The sequence below is a fragment of the Rhinopithecus bieti genome, unplaced genomic scaffold (genome assembly GCF_001698545.2).
Source record: "Rhinopithecus bieti isolate Rb0 unplaced genomic scaffold, ASM169854v2 scaffold_11941, whole genome shotgun sequence".
In the NCBI taxonomy this organism is placed as follows: Eukaryota; Metazoa; Chordata; class Mammalia; order Primates; family Cercopithecidae; genus Rhinopithecus; species Rhinopithecus bieti.
The window spans coordinates 745,154-765,705 of NW_016807068.1; the positions used below are offsets into that span (position 1 = coordinate 745,154).

At 36.2% G+C, this 20,552-nt stretch overlaps 1 protein-coding gene across 3 annotated transcripts in view; it reads right to left on the reverse strand.

Annotated features, from left to right (window-relative positions):
- Positions 1-648: 648 nt before the first annotated feature.
- The window catches only part of PTGER3 (prostaglandin E receptor 3), a 226,982-nt gene continuing 207,078 nt past the window's right edge, over positions 649-20,552 (reverse strand). Inside the window, exon 3 of one of the 3 annotated variants that reach the window (XM_017880091.1) lies at positions 649-1,228. In XM_017880091.1, coding sequence (XP_017735580.1) covers positions 1,121-1,228 — 108 coding nt within the window. In that variant the 3' untranslated portion in view covers positions 649-1,120. Of the gene's footprint in view, positions 1,229-14,219; positions 14,726-17,794; positions 17,871-20,552 lie in introns of those variants that run through there. The other 2 variants (XM_017880097.1, XM_017880096.1) reach the window with 2 other exon arrangements.

The window sequence follows — 20,552 nt, forward strand, 5'->3', positions numbered from 1 at the left end:
CCTGAAGGAATGGTGTGGATGAAACTTTAAGATCCCCCCTTCATCTGGAAGTTGAGAAGGGTAGATAAGACTCTTGGATACTAGGTATTTAAGAACTTTCTCAGATGAAAGGAAGCTGGGAACAAAGTAATAAAGAATGCCTTTTAGGATTCACAAAATTATGAGAAGTCGGCCACATACAGTAGGTCAGCTTTTTTATGTATTTGCTCCTTTTCTTATTCATTGAACTGTGAAAAGAAAATATCTTGGACCTCCAAAATCACTAAGGAAATCTCAAGCTGGATACTGCTTAGGGCAAACCTGCCTCCTATTATATTCAAAGTCATAGAGCATTACAAGAAGTGTATTATTATTATACTTAAGTCAGAATATTAAAAGAGGAGCTCCAAAATATCTCTTTAGGTTCATCCTGCCTAATTCACTTTGCCTTTGTTTACCAAACAATATTACTTTTTGTTGAAGTAATATTAAGTAATATTACAAAGGCAGCCTTTGCCATGACTTTTCTATTCATAAGATAAACTTCTAATGATTGTGCTCCCCATCCTGTAAAATAAAAACATTTTTCTTTTAAACTTTTATTTTGAAATAATTTTAGATTTACAGAAGAGTTGCAAAAGTAGTACAGTTTTTACATATCCTTCATCCAGTGTCCCCAAATGCTAACATTTTATATAACCATGGTATATTTATCAAAACTAAGAAATTAACATCAGTACATTCCTATCAACTAAACTTCAGATTTTGTTAAAATTTTATCCGTTTTCCTACTCGTGTTCTTTTTCTGTTTCAGTATCCAATTCAGAACAACACATACACCTAGTCATCATGTCTCTTTAGTCAGAGGACACAGTTTTTAATGTTGAATAGTAATAATGGCAAAGATGTAGAAGACTCATACAAGATTGTTGTGGGTGGAAGAGAAAGCACATTAATCAACTTCGTAAAATTTCATAGCTAAAAAAGGAATTCCTGAGTCTCTCCAGGAGGAAACAATATTGGAAGAACCCCAGGAGTCTGTCTTCCCGATTGCCCTGTTTTCTACTTCTCCTAAGGATGAGATGAGGTCAGTGTCATTGTGGTGCAAGCAGCAGCCTCTTGCTCCCTCTCCAACATGTCCTCAAGCGTTGCCTGTTTTCCTCTGCTTACTCCTCCATGCAGTCAACTCACTAGAGCAGAGCATTTTTAGCTCTGTGGAGGGAAGCCCACAGTCCTCCAGCGGATCTCCCTGTAAGTAGAAGGATGAGTCAGTTCATATTAGGTAGTACAAAGTAGAAAAACTCACGTTTAGGGTGAAAAGCTAATATTTTGAGACTCACAATTCCACATATTTTTTGTGTTTATTTTCATACTAGTTAAAACGTAAAAAGATAAGGGGTATAATTAGCACCTGCAGAACCTCCAGCAGAGATTGCCATCTAGGCCATGGTTTGCTTGCTTTTTGGTATAGTGTTATAAAAGGTAACCTAAATTGTTGAAAACAGTTTTCTTTTAAAGACATAATTAAGAAACGTTTCTGTAAAATAAAGCACTAATATATTGTCAGAATTCTTTATGCAACAATTTAGTAATCATATATGTGCATGTATGCATATGTATATACATGCATATTCTGACTAATACACTTTTATATGTACTTGTGTCTATGTACATACACATACATAAACTTATGTATGTACATATATATGCATGTGTATGTGCATACATATGTACATATATACACATGTACATATATACAAATACACATAGATGCTTATATGCATATATAAACATATGCAAATATATACCTATATACTTTTTATCCCATGTGTCATATATATTGGATAGGGTAGGTTTCACTATGATAACAAACTGAAAATCTCAGCAGCTTAACACAATATAACCTTGTTTTCTACTCAAATTATGTAACTGTTTTTGGTTGACATGGGACTCAACTCTAGAGTCACTCAGAAACCCAGACCAACAGGGGCTTTACTATGTGGTAGCTGCAACATTTAGAAAATGAAACTGTCTCGATTACCAAAAGAAAGCCTGGATAATTGAACATGAGATATCCACAATCATAGTCACACATATTAAAAGTGATAGAAAAAAAACCACATTTATTTTTGCACCAACCTAATAATTTTCGTTTACAATTTATTGGCTAGATCTAGTCACAATACTTTATTCAATTTCAAGGAAGACAATCACATTCTCTAGGTATATAGAAGAAGAGAATAAAATATTGGTAAAAAATATGTACGGCTATTTGGGAAAAACCACCTATTTGAATGAAGCTATTTTCCTTTGTGCATAAGTCAGGGTAAGTAACACTAGTAGCTATAACAAACAACTTTTAAATTCCAGTGACTTGATAAATATTTGCTATGTTAATTATGTTTATTATGTTTGCTTATTTGATGACATAATGCAGTTGGCAGGAGACCCCTGCTCTAAACAGTCAGATTGGGACTTCAAAGCCTAACATTTTATGACATAATAAACACTGCAAAATGACAACAATAAAGAAGTGACAGTATTTTTCCTCTAGATTCAGTGAGTAGGATGATTCAACTACTTTGTCTTTTAACAAATTAAGTGAGCAACACTCTGAAGGAGATTGCTCAGCCACTAATCCCCTCAGTGCTGAAGTACTGTGATTTTTTTTTTTTTTTTTTTTTTTTTGGTGGGGTAGAAAGTAGCAGACTGATTCATAAACAGTTTTCTGGAAGAATAACGTAGTCATTCTGGCTTATCTAAGTTCTGGCAAGACCTATTATAAAAAGAGTACTTTAGAGGAGTTCTGTAAGAAAAATTTACTTCCTTAGCTTTCCTTCCTTATCCTCTATCTCTCTTGCCTCGTACTTAGTTCTAAACCTTTCAGCTAGTCCAATACATTTGCTACCGACTGTAGCTGAGGAATTCTCATACCTCCTGTGTCCTTAATATATAATGTCCAGTTATTCAGCATGAACAGTTTGAAGTTTGGGGCTATTTGTTCTCCATTTTCTTAAATAAACAAAAGAAAACCTAACTCAGTAGTTTTAAAACCTGTAAATAACTTGTAGGTTCAAAACAAATCAAGATTCAGGCAACTTCAACCAGGATTTATTTGAAATTATGTGGGGCCACTTAAATATTGCACAGAACTAAGACAACTATGTACAAATTTCTTTCAAAGTTACATTATCTTCAAGGTTAGCGTTGTTTGGAGAGATTCCTGGTCTAGTGTGAGAAATTCTTGGTAGCTGTTCCGGTCCAGTCGTTAATTGTCTTTCTGACCTTGAGTGAGAATTGTCTACTAGATCATTCTCAGCCCTTTCGGCTGTAGTGATTTGTAAGGTGTTGACTAAACTGGCTGCAGCAACCTTTATAGCGTCCTTAAGGTTCCTAGGTTTTCACTGTGTAACCAGAACCATGCATCTGAAATAGTTGATTAGCAATCTGGATCTGTATTTTTATTAACTCTACAGTTGGTTGAGTTTAATTACTGTGGCAATGCTCAATGTTTAAAATCACCTGATGGCAGGCCCTTGGTTTGCCTCATTCTCAGTGCTATATATTCACCTTTTTGTAGTTAATTGCAAGATAGAAAGCAGAATAACTGAATAGGAACAAAACCTGGGAACTCCATTTTATAGAGTATTTATACAAATAATCTATGTCTAGACAGAAGAAAAGATATCCTGAAACATTAATCCTCTAGCTGAAGTAAATAGGGCATTATAATTACTATGATAACAAAGGCAATGGCAGAATGCAATAACAACCATCTATCAATTCTGGGAAAGAAGTGCAACACCTGACCAGTTCAAGCATTAGGTATCACATGACCTGATGTCTGAATATATTAGTTAAACCTAATAAGACAGATACACTTCAATGGCAAAGATGGTTTGTTCTGTTTTTCTGGTATATTCACCAGTATCAACTAATTATGGATTGAGAGCACATTATTCAACTTTTCCAAATCTATTTAAAGCCTCTGGAAAATTACTGGGTTTGCATTAGATGTTATTAAAAGTTCCTTTTAGCACTAATCATCCAGTCCATTTCTCATTCTTTGATACTTATGTTATCAGAGTCTTGGGAGCAGACAGCTTTTCACGTCTTCCATTCAATATAGTATCTCTACATAGAACCAACAATCTTTGTTCATTCGTGTTTGACAGCATACTACTGGGATTATGATCTTATGTTTTGATTTCTTCTTCCAGACTTCTGCATGCATTTATGTAATATTTTTTAGTTGAATAATTTACAGTGGTAAATTCTGGATCAGCTTTCTTATTCCTTGACTGTGGTTCCTACTTCCAGTTTTATGTAAAAAGGTTAGAATGAATCATGAGCAAGTTGGTGCTTTTGTCTGCCACTTGGGAGCTCTGACTCTAAAGTAAGATGTCTGGGTTTGGAGCACTTAAAGACAGTTGCACACATTAAAACATGTTTTTGAGGACATGAATTATTTACCAGAATGTTTGATTTATTCTCCTGTCTTCACATTGTTTCAGAAAAGTATTGCATATCTCCTTTACCCTGTGTGATCAAATGCATGAATGACTGTGTTCATGATGAGGTGGAATACAAACAGGTCCAGTGCTTCCCTAGGGTATCATTCTTAGGTGCCACTTGTGAAATCTTTAGCTGTCTTAATTCCAGGAGAAAAGACAAAGGCACATAAATGCATTGTTACAAGGCAAGACCACATACTAGCATCACATAAAGCCTTTGTTTGATGTCTGGTTGTTCAGGCATATATGACACATTGAGTACAGATAACTGAACACAACAATTGTGTGAAATCAGAGTAATATGTCCCAAAGTTCCATTATAGAACATCTCAGGAGAAAGACCATCATTTTAATGACTGGGAGTAGAGGTAAATAAAGGTAGAATGAGAATGCAGCATATCTGAATTGCAGCTCCTTGACGGAAATTTACTAAGATTACTGTAAACTTTCTATCTTGTTTTTATAACATTTAGCCCTCCTTATTTTATGTCTTATTGTCTCCACCCCCCAAATAACATGACTATAAAGTATTTTTCACTTTGGATTTGACTGTATACAAATCCTCTGAGTATTTTCATCTTGAGTGTTGAGAAGGTGTGTTTTCTTAAGGTTGTACTAGATAATGCCTTCTTGCTACTAGGTAGAGCAGAAACTTTCAAGAACAAAGAATAGCTTTTTAGGAAAGGCTTAATCAGTTGTGTTTCTTCAACTGGGTGAAGTACATAGGATCACTCCATGAGATTAGAAGCCAGTTTCCTGCTCAGCAAAGCTCAAAATGACATGGGAGCAATGTAGCACTCTCCACCGATAAGGTACAACTGACCTTCTTTCTATTGCTCTTGTGTTACAAAAATGAGGGACATTATTGTAATTTAAATGTCAACTTTCAAACTTGAAATGACATAGTAAGCATAAATATTCACCATGATATACATCAGAGTTCTTGACTCAAGGGCAGTAGATAATATTTTCCACATTCTCTTGACCTTCTGGGTATAACATCAATCAAATATATTTAACAGAAAAAATTCCTAAACCAGTATGTTTGGTTGTCAGGTTCATAAAGAAGAGAATGATGGTAATGAATTTTGCCGGAGTCTGGGTAATTCCCTAGCCTCATGGGAAGCTGTGTTGTGCCTGAATCCATTATTTTTTTATTCATTCTACTATACATGTCATACTTCACTCCAGTATCTGGGGGTGGGAGGTGAACAAAGCATGTTAATTCAGGTCATAGTCAATTCCTAAACACTACAGATTGATGTTTTCTGAAATGCCTCAGTGCATTCATTCATGAAAAAATATTTATTCTGCCCTAACTACCTGTAAGGAAACAGGTGCTTGGGATACATCAGTGAAGTGAATAAAGATTTTAAACCCTTATGGAGTATACAGTTGATATGGTTTGGCTCTGTGTCTCCACCTAAATCTCATCTTGAATTGTACTCCCATGATTCCCATGTGTTGTGGGAGGGACCTGGTGGTAGATAACTTGAATCATGGGGGTGGTTTCCCCTACACTGTCCTCATGGTAGTGAATAAATCTCGTGAGATCTGATGGTTTTATCAGGGGCTTCTGCTTTTGTATCCTCCTAATTTTTTTTCTTGCTGCTGCCATGTAAGAAGTGCCTTTCACCTCCCACTATGATTCTGAGGCCTCCCCAGACATGTGGAACTGTAAGTCCAATTGAACCTCTTTTTCTTCCCAGTCTTGAGTATGTCTTCATCAGCAGCATGAAAACAGACTAATACAGTGAATTGGTACCAGTAGAATGGGGTATTGCTGAAAAGACACCCAAAAATGTGGAAGTGACTTTGGAACTGGGTATCAGGCAGAGGTTGGAACAATTTAGAGGGCTCAGAAGAAGACAGGAAAATGTGGGAAAGTTTGGAACTTCCTAGAGACTTGTTGAATGGCTTTGACAAAAATGCTGATAGTGATATGAATGATAAGGTTCAGGTTGAGGTGGTCTCAGATGGAGATGGGGAACTTGTTGGGAACTGGAGCAAAGATGACTCTTGTTATGTTTCAGCAAAGAGACTAGCAGCATTTTGCCCCTGCCTTAGAGATTTGTGGAACTTTGAACTAGAGAGAGATGATTTAAGGTATCTGTTGGAAGAAATTTCTAAGCATCAAAGCATTTAGGAGGTGACTTGGTTGCTGTTAAAAGCTATTCCATTTTAAAAGGGAAACAGAGCATAACAGTTCAGAAAATTTTCAGTCTGATGATGCAGTAGAAAAGAAAAACCCACTTTTTGAGAAGAAATTCAAACTGTCTGCAGAAATTTACATAAGTAACAAGGAGCTGAATGTTAATCCCTAAGACAATGTGGAAAATATCTCTAAGCCATGTCATAGGTCTTCATGGCAGCCTCTCCAATCACAGATCCAGAAGCCTGGGAGGTAAAAACGGTTTTGTGAGCCAGGCCCAGGGTCCTGTGCTGTGTGCAGCCTAGGGACTTGGTGCTTTGCATCCAAGCCACTCTAGCCATTGCTAAAAGGGGCCAAGGTACAGCTTGACCCATGGTTTCAGAGGGTGCAAGCCCCAAACCTTGGCAGCTTCCATCTGATGTTGAGCCTGCAGGTGCACAGAAGTCAAGAATTGAGGTTTGGGAACCTCCACCTAGATTTCAGAAGATGTTTGGAAATGCCTGGATGCCCAGGCAAAAGCTTGCTACAGGAGTGGGGCCCTCATGGAGAACCTCTGCTAGAGCAGTACAGAAGGGAAATGTGTCAGAGTCCCCAAACAGAGACCCTACTGTGGCACTGCCTAGTGGGGCTGTGAGAAGAGGTCCACTGTCCTCCAGACCCCAGAATGGTAGATCCAACAACAGCTTGCACTGTGTGCCTGGAGACACCACAGACACTCAGCTCCAGCCCATGAAAGCAGCCCAAAGAGGGTATATACCCTGCAAAGCCACTGGGGCAGAGCTGCTCAAGACTATGAGAACCTACTTCTTGCATCAGCATGACCTGAATGTGAGACATGAAGTCAAAGGAGATCATTTTGGAGCTTTAGAATTTGACTTCCCCATTGGATTTTGGACTTGCATGGGCCCTGTAACACCTTTGTTTTGGCTAATTTCTCCCATTTGGAATGGCTGTATTTACCCAATACCTGTACTTCTATTGTATCTAGGAAATAACTAGCTTGCTTTTGATTTTTTCAGGGTTGTAGGCGGAAGGGACTTGCTTGTCTCAGATAAGACTTTGAACTGTGGACTTTTGGGTTAATGCTGAAATGAGTTAGGAGTTTGGCAGACTGTTGGGAAGGCATGATTGGTTTTGAAATGTGAGGACATAAGATTTGGAGGGGCCAGGGATAGAATGATATGGTTTGGCTCTGCGTCCCCACCCAAATCTCATGTTGAATTGTACTCCCATAATTCCTCCATGTTGTTGTAGGGACTCCATGGGAGATCATTTGGATGATGGGGGCAGTTTCCCTCATACTGTTCTCATGGCAGTGAATAGGTCTCACAGGATCTGATGGTCTTATCAGGGCTTTCTGCTTTTGCATCCTTCTTATCTTTTTCCTGCCACCTACATGTAAGAAGTGCCTTTCACCTCCTGCCGTGATTCTGAGGCCTCCTCAGCCATGTGGAACTGTATGTCCAATTAAACCTCTTTTTCTTCCCAGCCTTGGGTATGTCTTTATCAGCAGCATGAAAACAGACTAATACAACAGTCTTCTGGGGAAAAACAAAGAATAATCAGTAAATGTAATTTTAAAATTTTATTAAGTGCTAGAAGGCAATACATGTAATTTTTTTAAAAAGTAAAGGAGCATGATAAGGGGACTCAGGAGTATGGCACAGAGGGAGAAGTGAAGAGGGCCATGTACAGGTTACAATATTAAGTGGGTTGTTAGGGTAAACTTCAATGAGAAGAATACCTTTAAGTGAAGAGTTGAAGGAAGTGAGTCAGTTCGTATGCATACTTGGGAGAAGGTTCAGAAGAGGGAACAGCCAGATCCATTGCCATAAGGTAGAATAATGCCTACTATGTTAAAGGAACAGCATGGATGGCCATTGTGGATGGAGTGAATTGATTCCTAACTTAAACATGTGACTGTCTTCTAATGCCCAACTCGGTCTCTGAGGGTAGAAGGATTGGGTTCAATTAGCCTACAACATGATGAAAAAGGAACCATAAATATTGAGCATCTAATATATGCCAGACACCTTACATGTTTCCTTATTTCATCTTTACATTAATGTATTGAGACAGTTATAATCACCATTTTGCAAATTGGGATAATAACATGTAGGTAAGTTATATGATGAGATAGATCAGTGTCACAAAGCTGTGAAGTAGTGAAGATGGATTCTTAGGATACCTTCAAATCCTAAGCTTTTTGGCTGCAGCACCCAACCTCACTAGTGTTCATTGTATTGAAGTTCAATTTCTAAACAAAGTAGACTGACAATATCTAAGGATTACTAAAACTCAGCTCCAGGGATAGCAAGCAGTGCCACATTGGCTACTAGGTCCAAAAGTGACTGGGGCTCCCTCTTGTTTTCTCTCTCTTACCCATTTCCCAGCATTCCTTTTCCTGTTTACAGGAAGAGAAGTTATTGAAGATGACCTCTGTACAGATCACAGACATCATTAGTTGCAGACAACTCTTTAAAATCACCCTCCAAAGAAAGTCACATGAAAAGTCTCCTGCATGCTAAATAGTGTTCCCTTTAGGGCACATTCCTGAGCAGTCATGTGATAGCACCTGCCTCCTCCTCCCCGTCTGTAACTGCTGTGGGTATTCTGGGAGCAGTCAGCTGGGGCACCCAAATAACAGCTGTTGCCAGCAACCCCCTCAGCCAGCTGCAACCAAAAGTTGAAATCTACCTATAATAATATCATATTTTAACCCTTTCATGCAACTTTTAGCATAAACTGCAGATGTTTATTCTATGAAATTTCAATTTTGACCAGTGTGAAATTTGTAATCCTTTCTTCCCTAAAGACATACATTATCTGTTTTCTGTTAAACCCTTTTGTTACCTGTGCTTGACCACCTCTCTAATTGCCCTAGATAATAATAGTAAATTGAGATTACAGTTTTCTGCATGCACATGTGCATCATATACACACACTTATTTACTTATGCTCTACTTGTTTCACATAAAACATGTAAAAATGTCTGTGTACATACAAGGTGACAAGGTTAAAGCTGAATCCACTGACTAAATAGTTGAGGTTTGAAGAGGAAAGCAATGGCAGGAAAGATAAGAAGAATTCAAGTCAGATTTTTGGAGATCATGGTATAGACAAACTCTCATGGCCACACAGTTAACTACCTAGCATGAATTTGTGCTATTGTGGAAAAGAGGTGAAAAAGCTAGTAACATGGGAAAAACTGGACCTCCTTGTGTTCAGTCTTAGCAGAGTATTACAAACAAAAGCAACACAAATCCAACTCTGGTTAGACCTTTGTATTAGTCCGCTTTCACACTGCTGATAAAGACATACCCGAGACTGGGCAGTTTACAAAAGAAAGAGGTTTACTGGACTTACAGTTCCATGTGGCTGGGGAAGCCTCACAATCATGGCAGAAGGCAAGGAGGAACAAGTCATATCTTACATGCATGGCAGCAGGCAAAGAGAGCTTGTGCAGGGAAGTCTCTTTTTAAAACCATCAGATCTCATGAGACTTACTATCATGAGAACAGCATAGGAAAGACTCGCCCCCATGATCCACTTGCCTCCCACGGGGTTCCTCCCACAACATGTAGGAATTGGAGATGAGATTTGGTTGAGGACACAGCCAAACCATATCAACCTTCAAAAAGGATGAACTCAACTTCAATTCCCTACTGTGTGATGAACTAGACACTGAGCAGCTCTCCAGAGGTAGCACAATTAGATTGTGGCTAATGTATTACAAATATACCTTTTGAATATATTTCTGGCTGTCATGAAAATAAGCAGCTCTTGACAATAGTCTTCGTTCTTGGAACTACTTTATGTCTGAGTATCTACTGTAGTGTCACAGATTATTATCCTTCAGGGAACTTGGAGGAGCTACTACTCTTACGTATGGAGAGTCCATAAGATTTTTCTCATGATAGGTAAGACATCATTTATTTATTGGTGCTTTCACAATTTTTTATTTTGTATTTAGTTGTCTTTTTATTTTGATGTGTAAACTTTATAGTTTTAATAGTATGATCATGTAAGAGAAAAAATGGCATTTATTTCAGTCATTCCTTTAATTCAGGCTTGTTTGTTTAAAAAACAAATTGAAATATTTGAAGATTAAAACAGAAACTCCAAATTTTATTAATTTAAGGAGGAAAGAATTCAAAATTTAAGTCTCAAATAAATCATTGTGTATACAAAGATTTAATACAAAGCTTTATTAACTAGCTAATTAAATGATATTAAGCTTGTGGCTGGTAAATTAAAAGCAAATAATCAATTTTACTTGAAAATAAAAGCTTTTGGGAAAAGGTATGAAGCAAGAAGTTTCTCTACTCACTCTTATATTGGACATTTGCAAGAATGGTTTTAATTATTTAGTAAATCCAGACATTAGGAATTTATAGTAAAGAGTGCACACTGAAGCTAATAGAAATATTATGCTTAATATAAAAAAAAGCAAGAAATCAAATTTGGGAAAAATCAGGCACAAACCACCAAAATGGTTTATTTCTTTTAATTGTGATGTAGGCTAACAGAATGAAAATTAATAATCATATAATTTTTAAGTAAAATTATTAGCCTTTTGCATTTTTTGTTGCACAGAACCCTAATCCAAGGATTTACTTTTCAAGCAAGATAGGATTTTTCCAGTTTCCCGGGCTAACTCCCTGATGATACAAAAATAAACTAATGAATGGCTCAGAGTTTATGAGTCTTTCTCCAAGACAATTTGTTTTATTGGAATAATTGGGTGGCCCAGAACTTTGAAGAATGCTTGTCATTTTCAAATAAAATTACTGATATTTTGGACAATTTAAACTGTTCATTTGCTACTATTTTCTCTCTAATATGATATACCATTTGGAATCTACATTTTGTTTTTATGTTGTAATTCTGCTTTAGAGAAAAAATATATATTGGATACAAATATGGACTGGGTATGTTTATTGCAAGCTATTTTTTCTTCCATATTTGTTATTATGAGTGAAAACTTCTATGATTCTTAATATAATGCATTTTTCCTGTAAAAAGTTTATTATTTGATGTATAAAACTTACACTTGTATGTTACCATCCTTCTTGGGCTATTATTATCGAATATTAAAGTATTACTTTCATTTCAAGAACTTTAGTAAGAAGAGAATGAAATTCGGGGCTTTGCCCATGAAGCCAAGCAGATGCCTGTATTTAAAAATAATAAGCATAATGAAAAATTTCAGTTGAAATCTAAATAAATCTATGCATTTGCATGTGCCTTTATTTCTCTAGTCTATGTTAAGAGAAAAGCCAAAGAGAATGATAGGAAAACAAAACAAACAAAAAACCCTCTGACTTATATATTACAGTTTTAAAAGGTGCATTCACTAGATCTCAATATTTAAGGAGGCATTGCTTCTGAAATGTCCAGAGGAATTTGTATGTTAACACCAATTTTGTGTGTGGAGGTGATGTATTAGTATGATCTGGTATGTCTTAGAAATGTTTCTTTTTTTTCCAAACTGATTATGACACCCACTCATTTCAATAAATTAGCATTATCATCTCAACCAAATCATCTTGAAGTGACCTCAGATTCTCTTATTAATGCATGAGCTATGTTTGAAAAGTAATTAGAATTAACATTTCTGTTTCCTATCATCCAAATTAGCATTAATTGCTCACATAACATTTTGTTTACAGCACTCACCAGACATGTTAATAATCCTAGTAAAGACATGGATAGGAAAGGTCCAGAGGAGGGGAAGAGATAATATGCATGCTGAAAGGAGGGAAACCACAGCTGAACTTAAAACTAATTTATGGAATGTGATCATATTTGACAAACAGGTTGTCCATAAAGGCAGGACACTTCCACTGTTTTTTGTTTTGTTTTGTTTTTGAGATGGAGTCTTGCTCTGTTGTCCAAGCTGGAGTACAGTAGTGATCATGGCTCACTGCAACCTCCGTCTCCTGGGTTCAAGTGATTCTCCTGCCTCAGCTTCCCGAGTAGCTGGGACTACAGGCGCTTGCCACCAGGCCCGGCTAAGTTTTTGTGTTTTTAGTAGAGACAGGGTTTTACTGTGTTAGCCAGCATGGTCTTGATCTCCTGACCTTGTGATCCATATCCCAAAGTGCTGGAATTACAGGCATGAGCCACCACGCCTGGCCAGACACTTGTACTTTTAATACCTGTTTGCATAAGTGTCAATACTTCACAAACAAGGGATGTTCCATGAAGAAATCTGTGTGGTGGTTGTAGGGGTGAGGTGTGGTTAGAGATGGAGATTTGGGAAAATGGAAATTATAGTAAACTTCCTGTTTCCCAGGCTGTTTCCAAGAACAAAATCTGAACTGTAGGGAGAGAAATGGTTATGGAGATAGATAGAGATAGAGATTGAGATAGGTAGAGCTAGAGCTGCAGTTAGATGTAGAGGTAGAGCTAGAGCTACAGTTAGATGTAGAGGTAGAGCTAGAACTAGAGCTAGATATAGAAATGAGGTAGAGATGTAAGTATAGCTAGAGCTAGAGGTAGAACTACAGGTAGAGCTAGAGAGCTAGGGATAGAGATGATATAGAGGTAGAGACAGAAGTAGAGCTAGAGCTGGTACCAGTACTAGAGGTGGAGGTAGGCATACAGCTAGACGTAGAGGTCGTGTAGAGATAAAGGTAGAGCTAGAGCTAGAGTTAGGGATAGGGATAAGGATAGGGATAGAGCTAGAACTAGAGCTATAACTAGAGATAGAGCTAGAGGTAGAGGTAGATGTAGAGATAGAGAGAGATGAAGGCAGAGGAAAGGGAATGGAGAGGGGAGGAATAATTCATAGATGATTTTATAAGAACGCATTATATTTAATAAATATCAAAAAGAATCATCTAGAATATATTTTTAAACCTTCACAAATCATTAAGATATTGACATAAAACCCAAGAGATTATCAATTTTATAAACAGACCATACACAGAAAAAGAAGATAAAGTTAATAGGACTTGTAAAGGCTCTCAACCTCACATTTCGTTCAATAAAATATATAATAGAGTAACAATAAAATACTATTTCCATTGACAATGATAAGGTTTGGCTCTGTGTCCCCACCCAAATCTCGCCTTTAATTTTAGTTCCCATAATTCCTACTTGTCATAGGAGGAACTCAGTGGGAGGTAATTTAATTATGGGGGCAGTTATACTCATGCTGATCTCATGATGTTGAGTTCATTCTCACAAGATCTGATGGTTCTATAAGGGGCTTTTCCCGCTTTTGCTTGGCATTTCTCTCTCCTACCACCATGTGAAGAAGGACGTGTTTCCTCCCCCTTCCACCATGATTGTAAGTTTCATGAAACCTCCCCAGCCATGTGAAACTGTAAGTCAATTAATCCTCTTGCTTTTATAAACGACACAGTTTTGGGTATTTCTTCATAGCAGCATGAAAACAAACGAATACAGATAAGGATGTAGAAAATTAAAACGTCATAGATGTTGATGTAGATATACTTGGGGAAAACTCTCATATATGTGGGGATAAGAAGAGCGTACGCCCTTTGACCTGGCACTTCCACTCCTAGATATTTATTTTAGAGAAAATCAGGCAGATGGGTGCAGGCAAACATGTATGAATGTAATTTTTGTTTTTGCAGTGTTTTTTGTCATGATGAGAGTGGAAATAATTTTCCCTTGGTGGGAGATTGTACAAACAAATTATGCTTTATTCAAATTATGGACTACTCTATAGCAGTTAAAATTAACAATTTAGAGCTCCATGTTTCAATATGGATAAATCTCAAGAAACATAATTTTGAATAAAAAAACAAAAATGCAAATTATACATATAATATGAAAATGTATATGCAAATATAAATTCACAAAACAATAGGACAAATTTAATTGATGTATATAGATATAGTAAATGTACAAAAACATGTATGGAAACAGTACATAACAGCTTCTGGATAATAGTTATATTTGGGGGTGGTCTTGGGGGAAGAAGTAAAAGAGAATGGGGGGGTTGTTTCTGTGATTTTTTTTTTTTTTCTTTTACAAAAAGAGTCATGGAGCATCCGGTGATGTGATCCTGGCAGAAAGGCAGGTTTTAATTTTCCCACAATTCCTCCTGGAAAACAAACAAATCAATTAGGATAGCCAATAATAAACGCACTGTGAATGCCTTAAATAAAAGTCGAAGGCAATAAATTTCCATAAATTTCAGATTATGAACAGGAGTGATAAATCACTTACAGCAGTATAACAAGAACAAGAACGAAGTTGTGTGGTAGGAATACTGAAAAATGAATAGGGACAACCTATGTAAGCCACAAACTTGGGGTATAAAAAAAATTTTCTACAAACATCTACTAAAAGAAGAAGATCCTATATTCCTTGGGTGGAAACATGGGAAGATGTGTGAGAATGCCCAGTGAAACTGGGAAAAGTCCTCAGAATCTTCAATTTGCAGATAAGATTAAACAACTGCTTGCAGACATGAAAAGATGATGGTTCTAGGTTAATTTAAATTTATGATTAAATGACCACACAATTAAGCCACTAGCTAATTTCCATTTAGTGTTAAATGACATAATAAAGAATTAGAGAAATCCAGAATGGGAGGCATTCTATAGAACAACTAAACTAATTTCTATAAGTCAATGGCTGGAGGAAAAGGGGGCAGAGGAAGAACTACTCTAAATTAAGAGTGACCTAAAAAACAAACATATTAAAATGTGGACCTTGTTTAGATTTTAATTCAAATAAACCAAAAACACAGTTTTGAGAAAATCCATACATTTAGTTAAGACCAGGTGTAAGATTATGCCAAAGAAACATTATGAGTGATAATATTGTGGTTTTGTAGTGGATCATAATTTTTAGAGTTACACTGAATTATGATGGGGTAAAATAATACCATCTGATATTTGCTGAAAAATACTTCAAATAAGAAAAAGAAAAAACATGTTTTAAAAAACAGGTTAAGTAATCCCAAGTTACAGTAATCTAAACAGTGTGGTACTGACATAAGGACAGTCATATGGATCAATAGAATAGAATAGAGGTCCCAGATAAACCCTTGTGCACACAATCAATCGATCAATCAATCTTTGACAAGAGTGCCAAAACCATACAATGGTCTTAAAGGATAGTACTGTTAACAAATGGTGTTAAGAAAACTGGATATTCACATGTAAAAGAATGAAGTCAGATCCTTACTTTACACAATATACAAAAATAAACTCAAAATGAATTAAAGACCTAAGCATAAGACCTTAAAATATAAAACTACAATAAGAACATAGGAGAAAAATTATATAACAGTGGATATGGCAATGTTTTCTTGGATGTGACACCAAAACCACAGGCAACAAAAGCAAAAATAGACAAATGAGAGTACATCAAACTTAAAGCCTTTTGCACCTGAAAGGAAACAATCAGTAGAGTGAAAAAGTAACCTACTAGATGGGAGAAAATATTTCTAAATCGTATATCTGATAAGGAATTATATTCAGAGTACATAAAGAATGCCTATAATTTAACGACAAGCAAATAACCTAGTTAAAAATAATAGGTAAAAGCCTCAAACAGGTATTTCTCCAAAGATTTATAAATGGCTAACAAGTGACAAGATATTCAATGTCATCAACCATTAGAGAAATGCAAATCAGAACTATATTGAGATATCACCCATTAAGGTGGCGATATGGTTCGGCTCTGTGTCCCCACCCAAATCTNTAGAGATGATATAGAGGTAGAGACAGAAGTAGAGCTAGAGCTGGTACCAGTACTAGAGGTGGAGGTAGGCATACAGCTAGACGTAGAGGTCGTGTAGAGATAAAGGTAGAGCTAGAGCTAGAGTTAGGGATAGGGATAAGGATAGGGATAGAGCTAGAACTAGAGCTATAACTAGAGATAGAGCTAGAGGTAGAGGTAGATGTAGAGATAGAGAGAGATGAAGGCAGAGGAAAGGGAATGGAGAGGGGAGGAATAATTCATAGATGATTTTATAAGAACGCATTATATTTAATAAATATCAAAAGAATCATCTAGAATATATTTTAAACCTTCACAAATCATTAAGATATTGACATAAAACCCAAGAGATTATCAATTTTATAAACAGACCATACACAGAAAAGAAGATAAAGTTAATAGGACTTGTAAAGGCTCTCAACCTCACATTTCGTTCAATAAAATATATAATAGAGTAACAATAAAGTACTATTTCCATTGACAATGATAAGGTTTGGCTCTGTGTCCCCACCCAAATCTCGCCTTTAATTTTAGTTCCCATAATTCCTACTTGTCATAGGAGGAACTCAGTGGGAGGTAATTTAATTATGGGGCAGTTATACTCATGCTGATCTCATGATGTTGAGTTCATTCTCACAAGATCTGATGGTTCTATAAGGGGCTTTTCCCGCTTTTGCTTGGCATTTCTCTCTCCTACCACCATGTGAAGAAGGACGTGTTTCCTCCCCTTCCACCATGATTGTAAGTTTCATGAAACCTCCCCAGCCATGTGAAACTGTAAGTCAATTAATCCTCTTGCTTTTATAAACGACACAGTTTTGGGTATTTCTTCATAGCAGCATGAAAACAAACGAATACAGATAAGGATGTAGAAAATTAAAACGTCATAGATGTTGATGTAGATATACTTGGGGAAAACTCTCATATATGTGGGGATAAGAAGAGCGTACGCCCTTTGACCTGGCACTTCCACTCCTAGATATTTATTTTAGAGAAAATCAGGCAGATGGGTGCAGGCAAACATGTATGAATGTAATTTTGTTTTGCAGTGTTTTTTGTCATGATGAGAGTGGAAATAATTTTCCCTTGGTGGGAGATTGTACAAACAAATTATGCTTTATTCAAATTATGGACTACTCTATAGCAGTTAAAATTAACAATTTAGAGCTCCATGTTTCAATATGGATAAATCTCAAGAAACATAATTTTGAATAAAAAAACAAAATGCAAATTATACATATAATATGAAAATGTATATGCAAATATAAATTCACAAAACAATAGGACAAATTTAATTGATGTATATAGATATAGTAAATGTACAAAACATGTATGGAAACAGTACATAACAGCTTCTGGATAATAGTTATATTTGGGGTGGTCTTGGGGAAGAAGTAAAAGAGAATGGGGGGGTTGTTTCTGTGATTTTTTTTTTTTTTCTTTTACAAAAGAGTCATGGAGCATCCGGTGATGTGATCCTGGCAGAAAGGCAGGTTTTAATTTTCCCACAATTCCTCCTGGAAAACAAACAAATCAATTAGGATAGCCAATAATAAACGCACTGTGAATGCCTTAAATAAAAGTCGAAGGCAATAAATTTCCATAAATTTCAGATTATGAACAGGAGTGATAAATCACTTACAGCAGTATAACAAGAACAAGAACGAAGTTGTGTGGTAGGAATACTGAAAATGAATAGGGACAACCTATGTAAGCCACAAACTTGGGGTATAAAAAAAATTTTCTACAAACATCTACTAAAAGAAGAAGATCCTATATTCCTTGGGTGGAAACATGGGAAGATGTGTGAGAATGCCCAGTGAAACTGGGAAAAGTCCTCAGAATCTTCAGTTTGCAGATAAGATTAAACAACTGCTTGCAGACATGAAAAGATGATGGTTCTAGGTTAATTTAAATTTATGATTAAATGACCACACAATTAAGCCACTAGCTAATTTCCATTTAGTGTTAAATGACATAATAAAGAATTAGAGAAATCCAGAATGGGAGGCATTCTATAGAACAACTAAACTAATTTCTATAAGTCAATGGCTGGAGGAAAAGGGGCAGAGGAAGAACTACTCTAAATTAAGAGTGACCTAAAAAACAAACATATTAAAATGTGGACCTTGTTTAGATTTTAATTCAAATAAACCAAAACACAGTTTTGAGAAAATCCATACATTTAGTTAAGACCAGGTGTAAGATTATGCCAAAGAAACATTATGAGTGATAATATTGTGGTTTTGTAGTGGATCATAATTTTAGAGTTACACTGAATTATGATGGGGTAAAATAATACCATCTGATATTTGCTGAAAATACTTCAAATAAGAAAAGAAAAAACAAGTTTTAAAAAACAGGTTAAGTAATCCCAAGTTACAGTAATCTAAACAGTGTGGTACTGACATAAGGACAGTCATATGGATCAATAGAATAGAATAGAGGTCCCAGATAAACCCTTGTGCACACAATCAATCGATCAATCAATCTTTGACAAGAGTGCCAAAACCATACAATGGTCTTAAAGGATAGTACTGTTAACAAATGGTGTTAAGAAAACTGGATATTCACATGTAAAAGAATGAAGTCAGATCCTTACTTTACACAATATACAAAATAAACTCAAAATGAATTAAAGACCTAAGCATAAGACCTTAAAATATAAAACTACAATAAGAACATAGGAGAAAATTATATAACAGTGGATATGGCAATGTTTTCTTGGATGTGACACCAAAACCACAGGCAACAAAAGCAAAATAGACAAATGAGAGTACATCAAACTTAAAGCCTTTTGCACCTGAAAGGAAACAATCAGTAGAGTGAAAAGTAACCTACTAGATGGGAGAAAATATTTCTAAATCGTATATCTGATAAGGAATTATATTCAGAGTACATAAAGAATGCCTATAATTTAACGACAAGCAAATAACCTAGTTAAAATAATAGGTAAAAGCCTCAAACAGGTATTTCTCCAAAGATTTATAAATGGCTAACAAGTGACAAGATATTCAATGTCATCAACCATTAGAGAAATGCAAATCAGAACTATATTGAGATATCACCCATTAAGGTGGTGATATGGTTCGGCTCTGTGTCCCCACCCAAATCTCATGCCAAATTGTAATCCCCACATGTCAGAGGAAGGACCTTGTGGGAGGTGATTGGCTCATGGGGGCAGATTTCCCCCTTGCTGTTCTCGTGATAGTGTGATCTCGTGAGATCTGATGGTTTAAAGTTGTGTGGCACACTTCCCCCTTCTCTCTGTCTCTATCCTGCTGCACCACGGTAAAATGTGCTTGCTTCCCCTTTGCATTCTGACATAATTGTAAATTTCCTGAGGCCTCCCAAACATGCTTCTGTACAGCCTATGGAACTGTGAATCAAACCTCTTTTCTTCAATTACCCAGTCTCACGTAGTTCTTTATAGCAGTGTGAGAATGGACTAATACACATGGCCACTGTTACAAAAACAGAAAATAGCAAGTGGTATTGGAATGAGGAGAAATTGCCATTCTTGTGCACTGTCAATGGGAATTGACAGTGCAGCCACTGTGAAAAACAGTATAGAGTTTCCTCAGGAAACTAAGAAATGCAGTTACCATATGTTCCAGAAATCCCACTTCTGGGTACATATCCAGTAGAATTGAAGACAGACTCTTGATGATATATTTTCATATCCATGTTCATTACAGCATTATTCACAATAGCCAAGAGGTGAAAGCAACCCAAATGTCCATTGACATATAAATGGATACAGAGAATGGCGTATATAGATACAGTGGAATGTTAGCCTAAAAAGAGAAGGAAATTCTGTCATGTGCTATAATATTGATGAACCCTGAAGACATTATACTAAGTAAAATAAGCCAATCACAAAAAGACCAACACTGTGTGATTCCACCTGTATAAGGCATCTAAATTGGTCCAACTAATAGAAAGCAGAATTGTGGATGTCAGGGACTGTGAGGAAGGGGAAATAGAGAGTTGTTTCTCAATGGGTATAGAGTTTCAGTTTTGCAACATGAAAAGCTTTTAGAGATCTACTGCACAACAATTTGACTGTTGTTAACACTATTGAACTATACACTTAGAAATGGTCAAGATAATTTTTATGTTAAACATGTTATGTTAAAATGTGTTTTCTACCGTAATTTTAAAATAAATAAATAAATAAATAAATAAATAAATAGGTT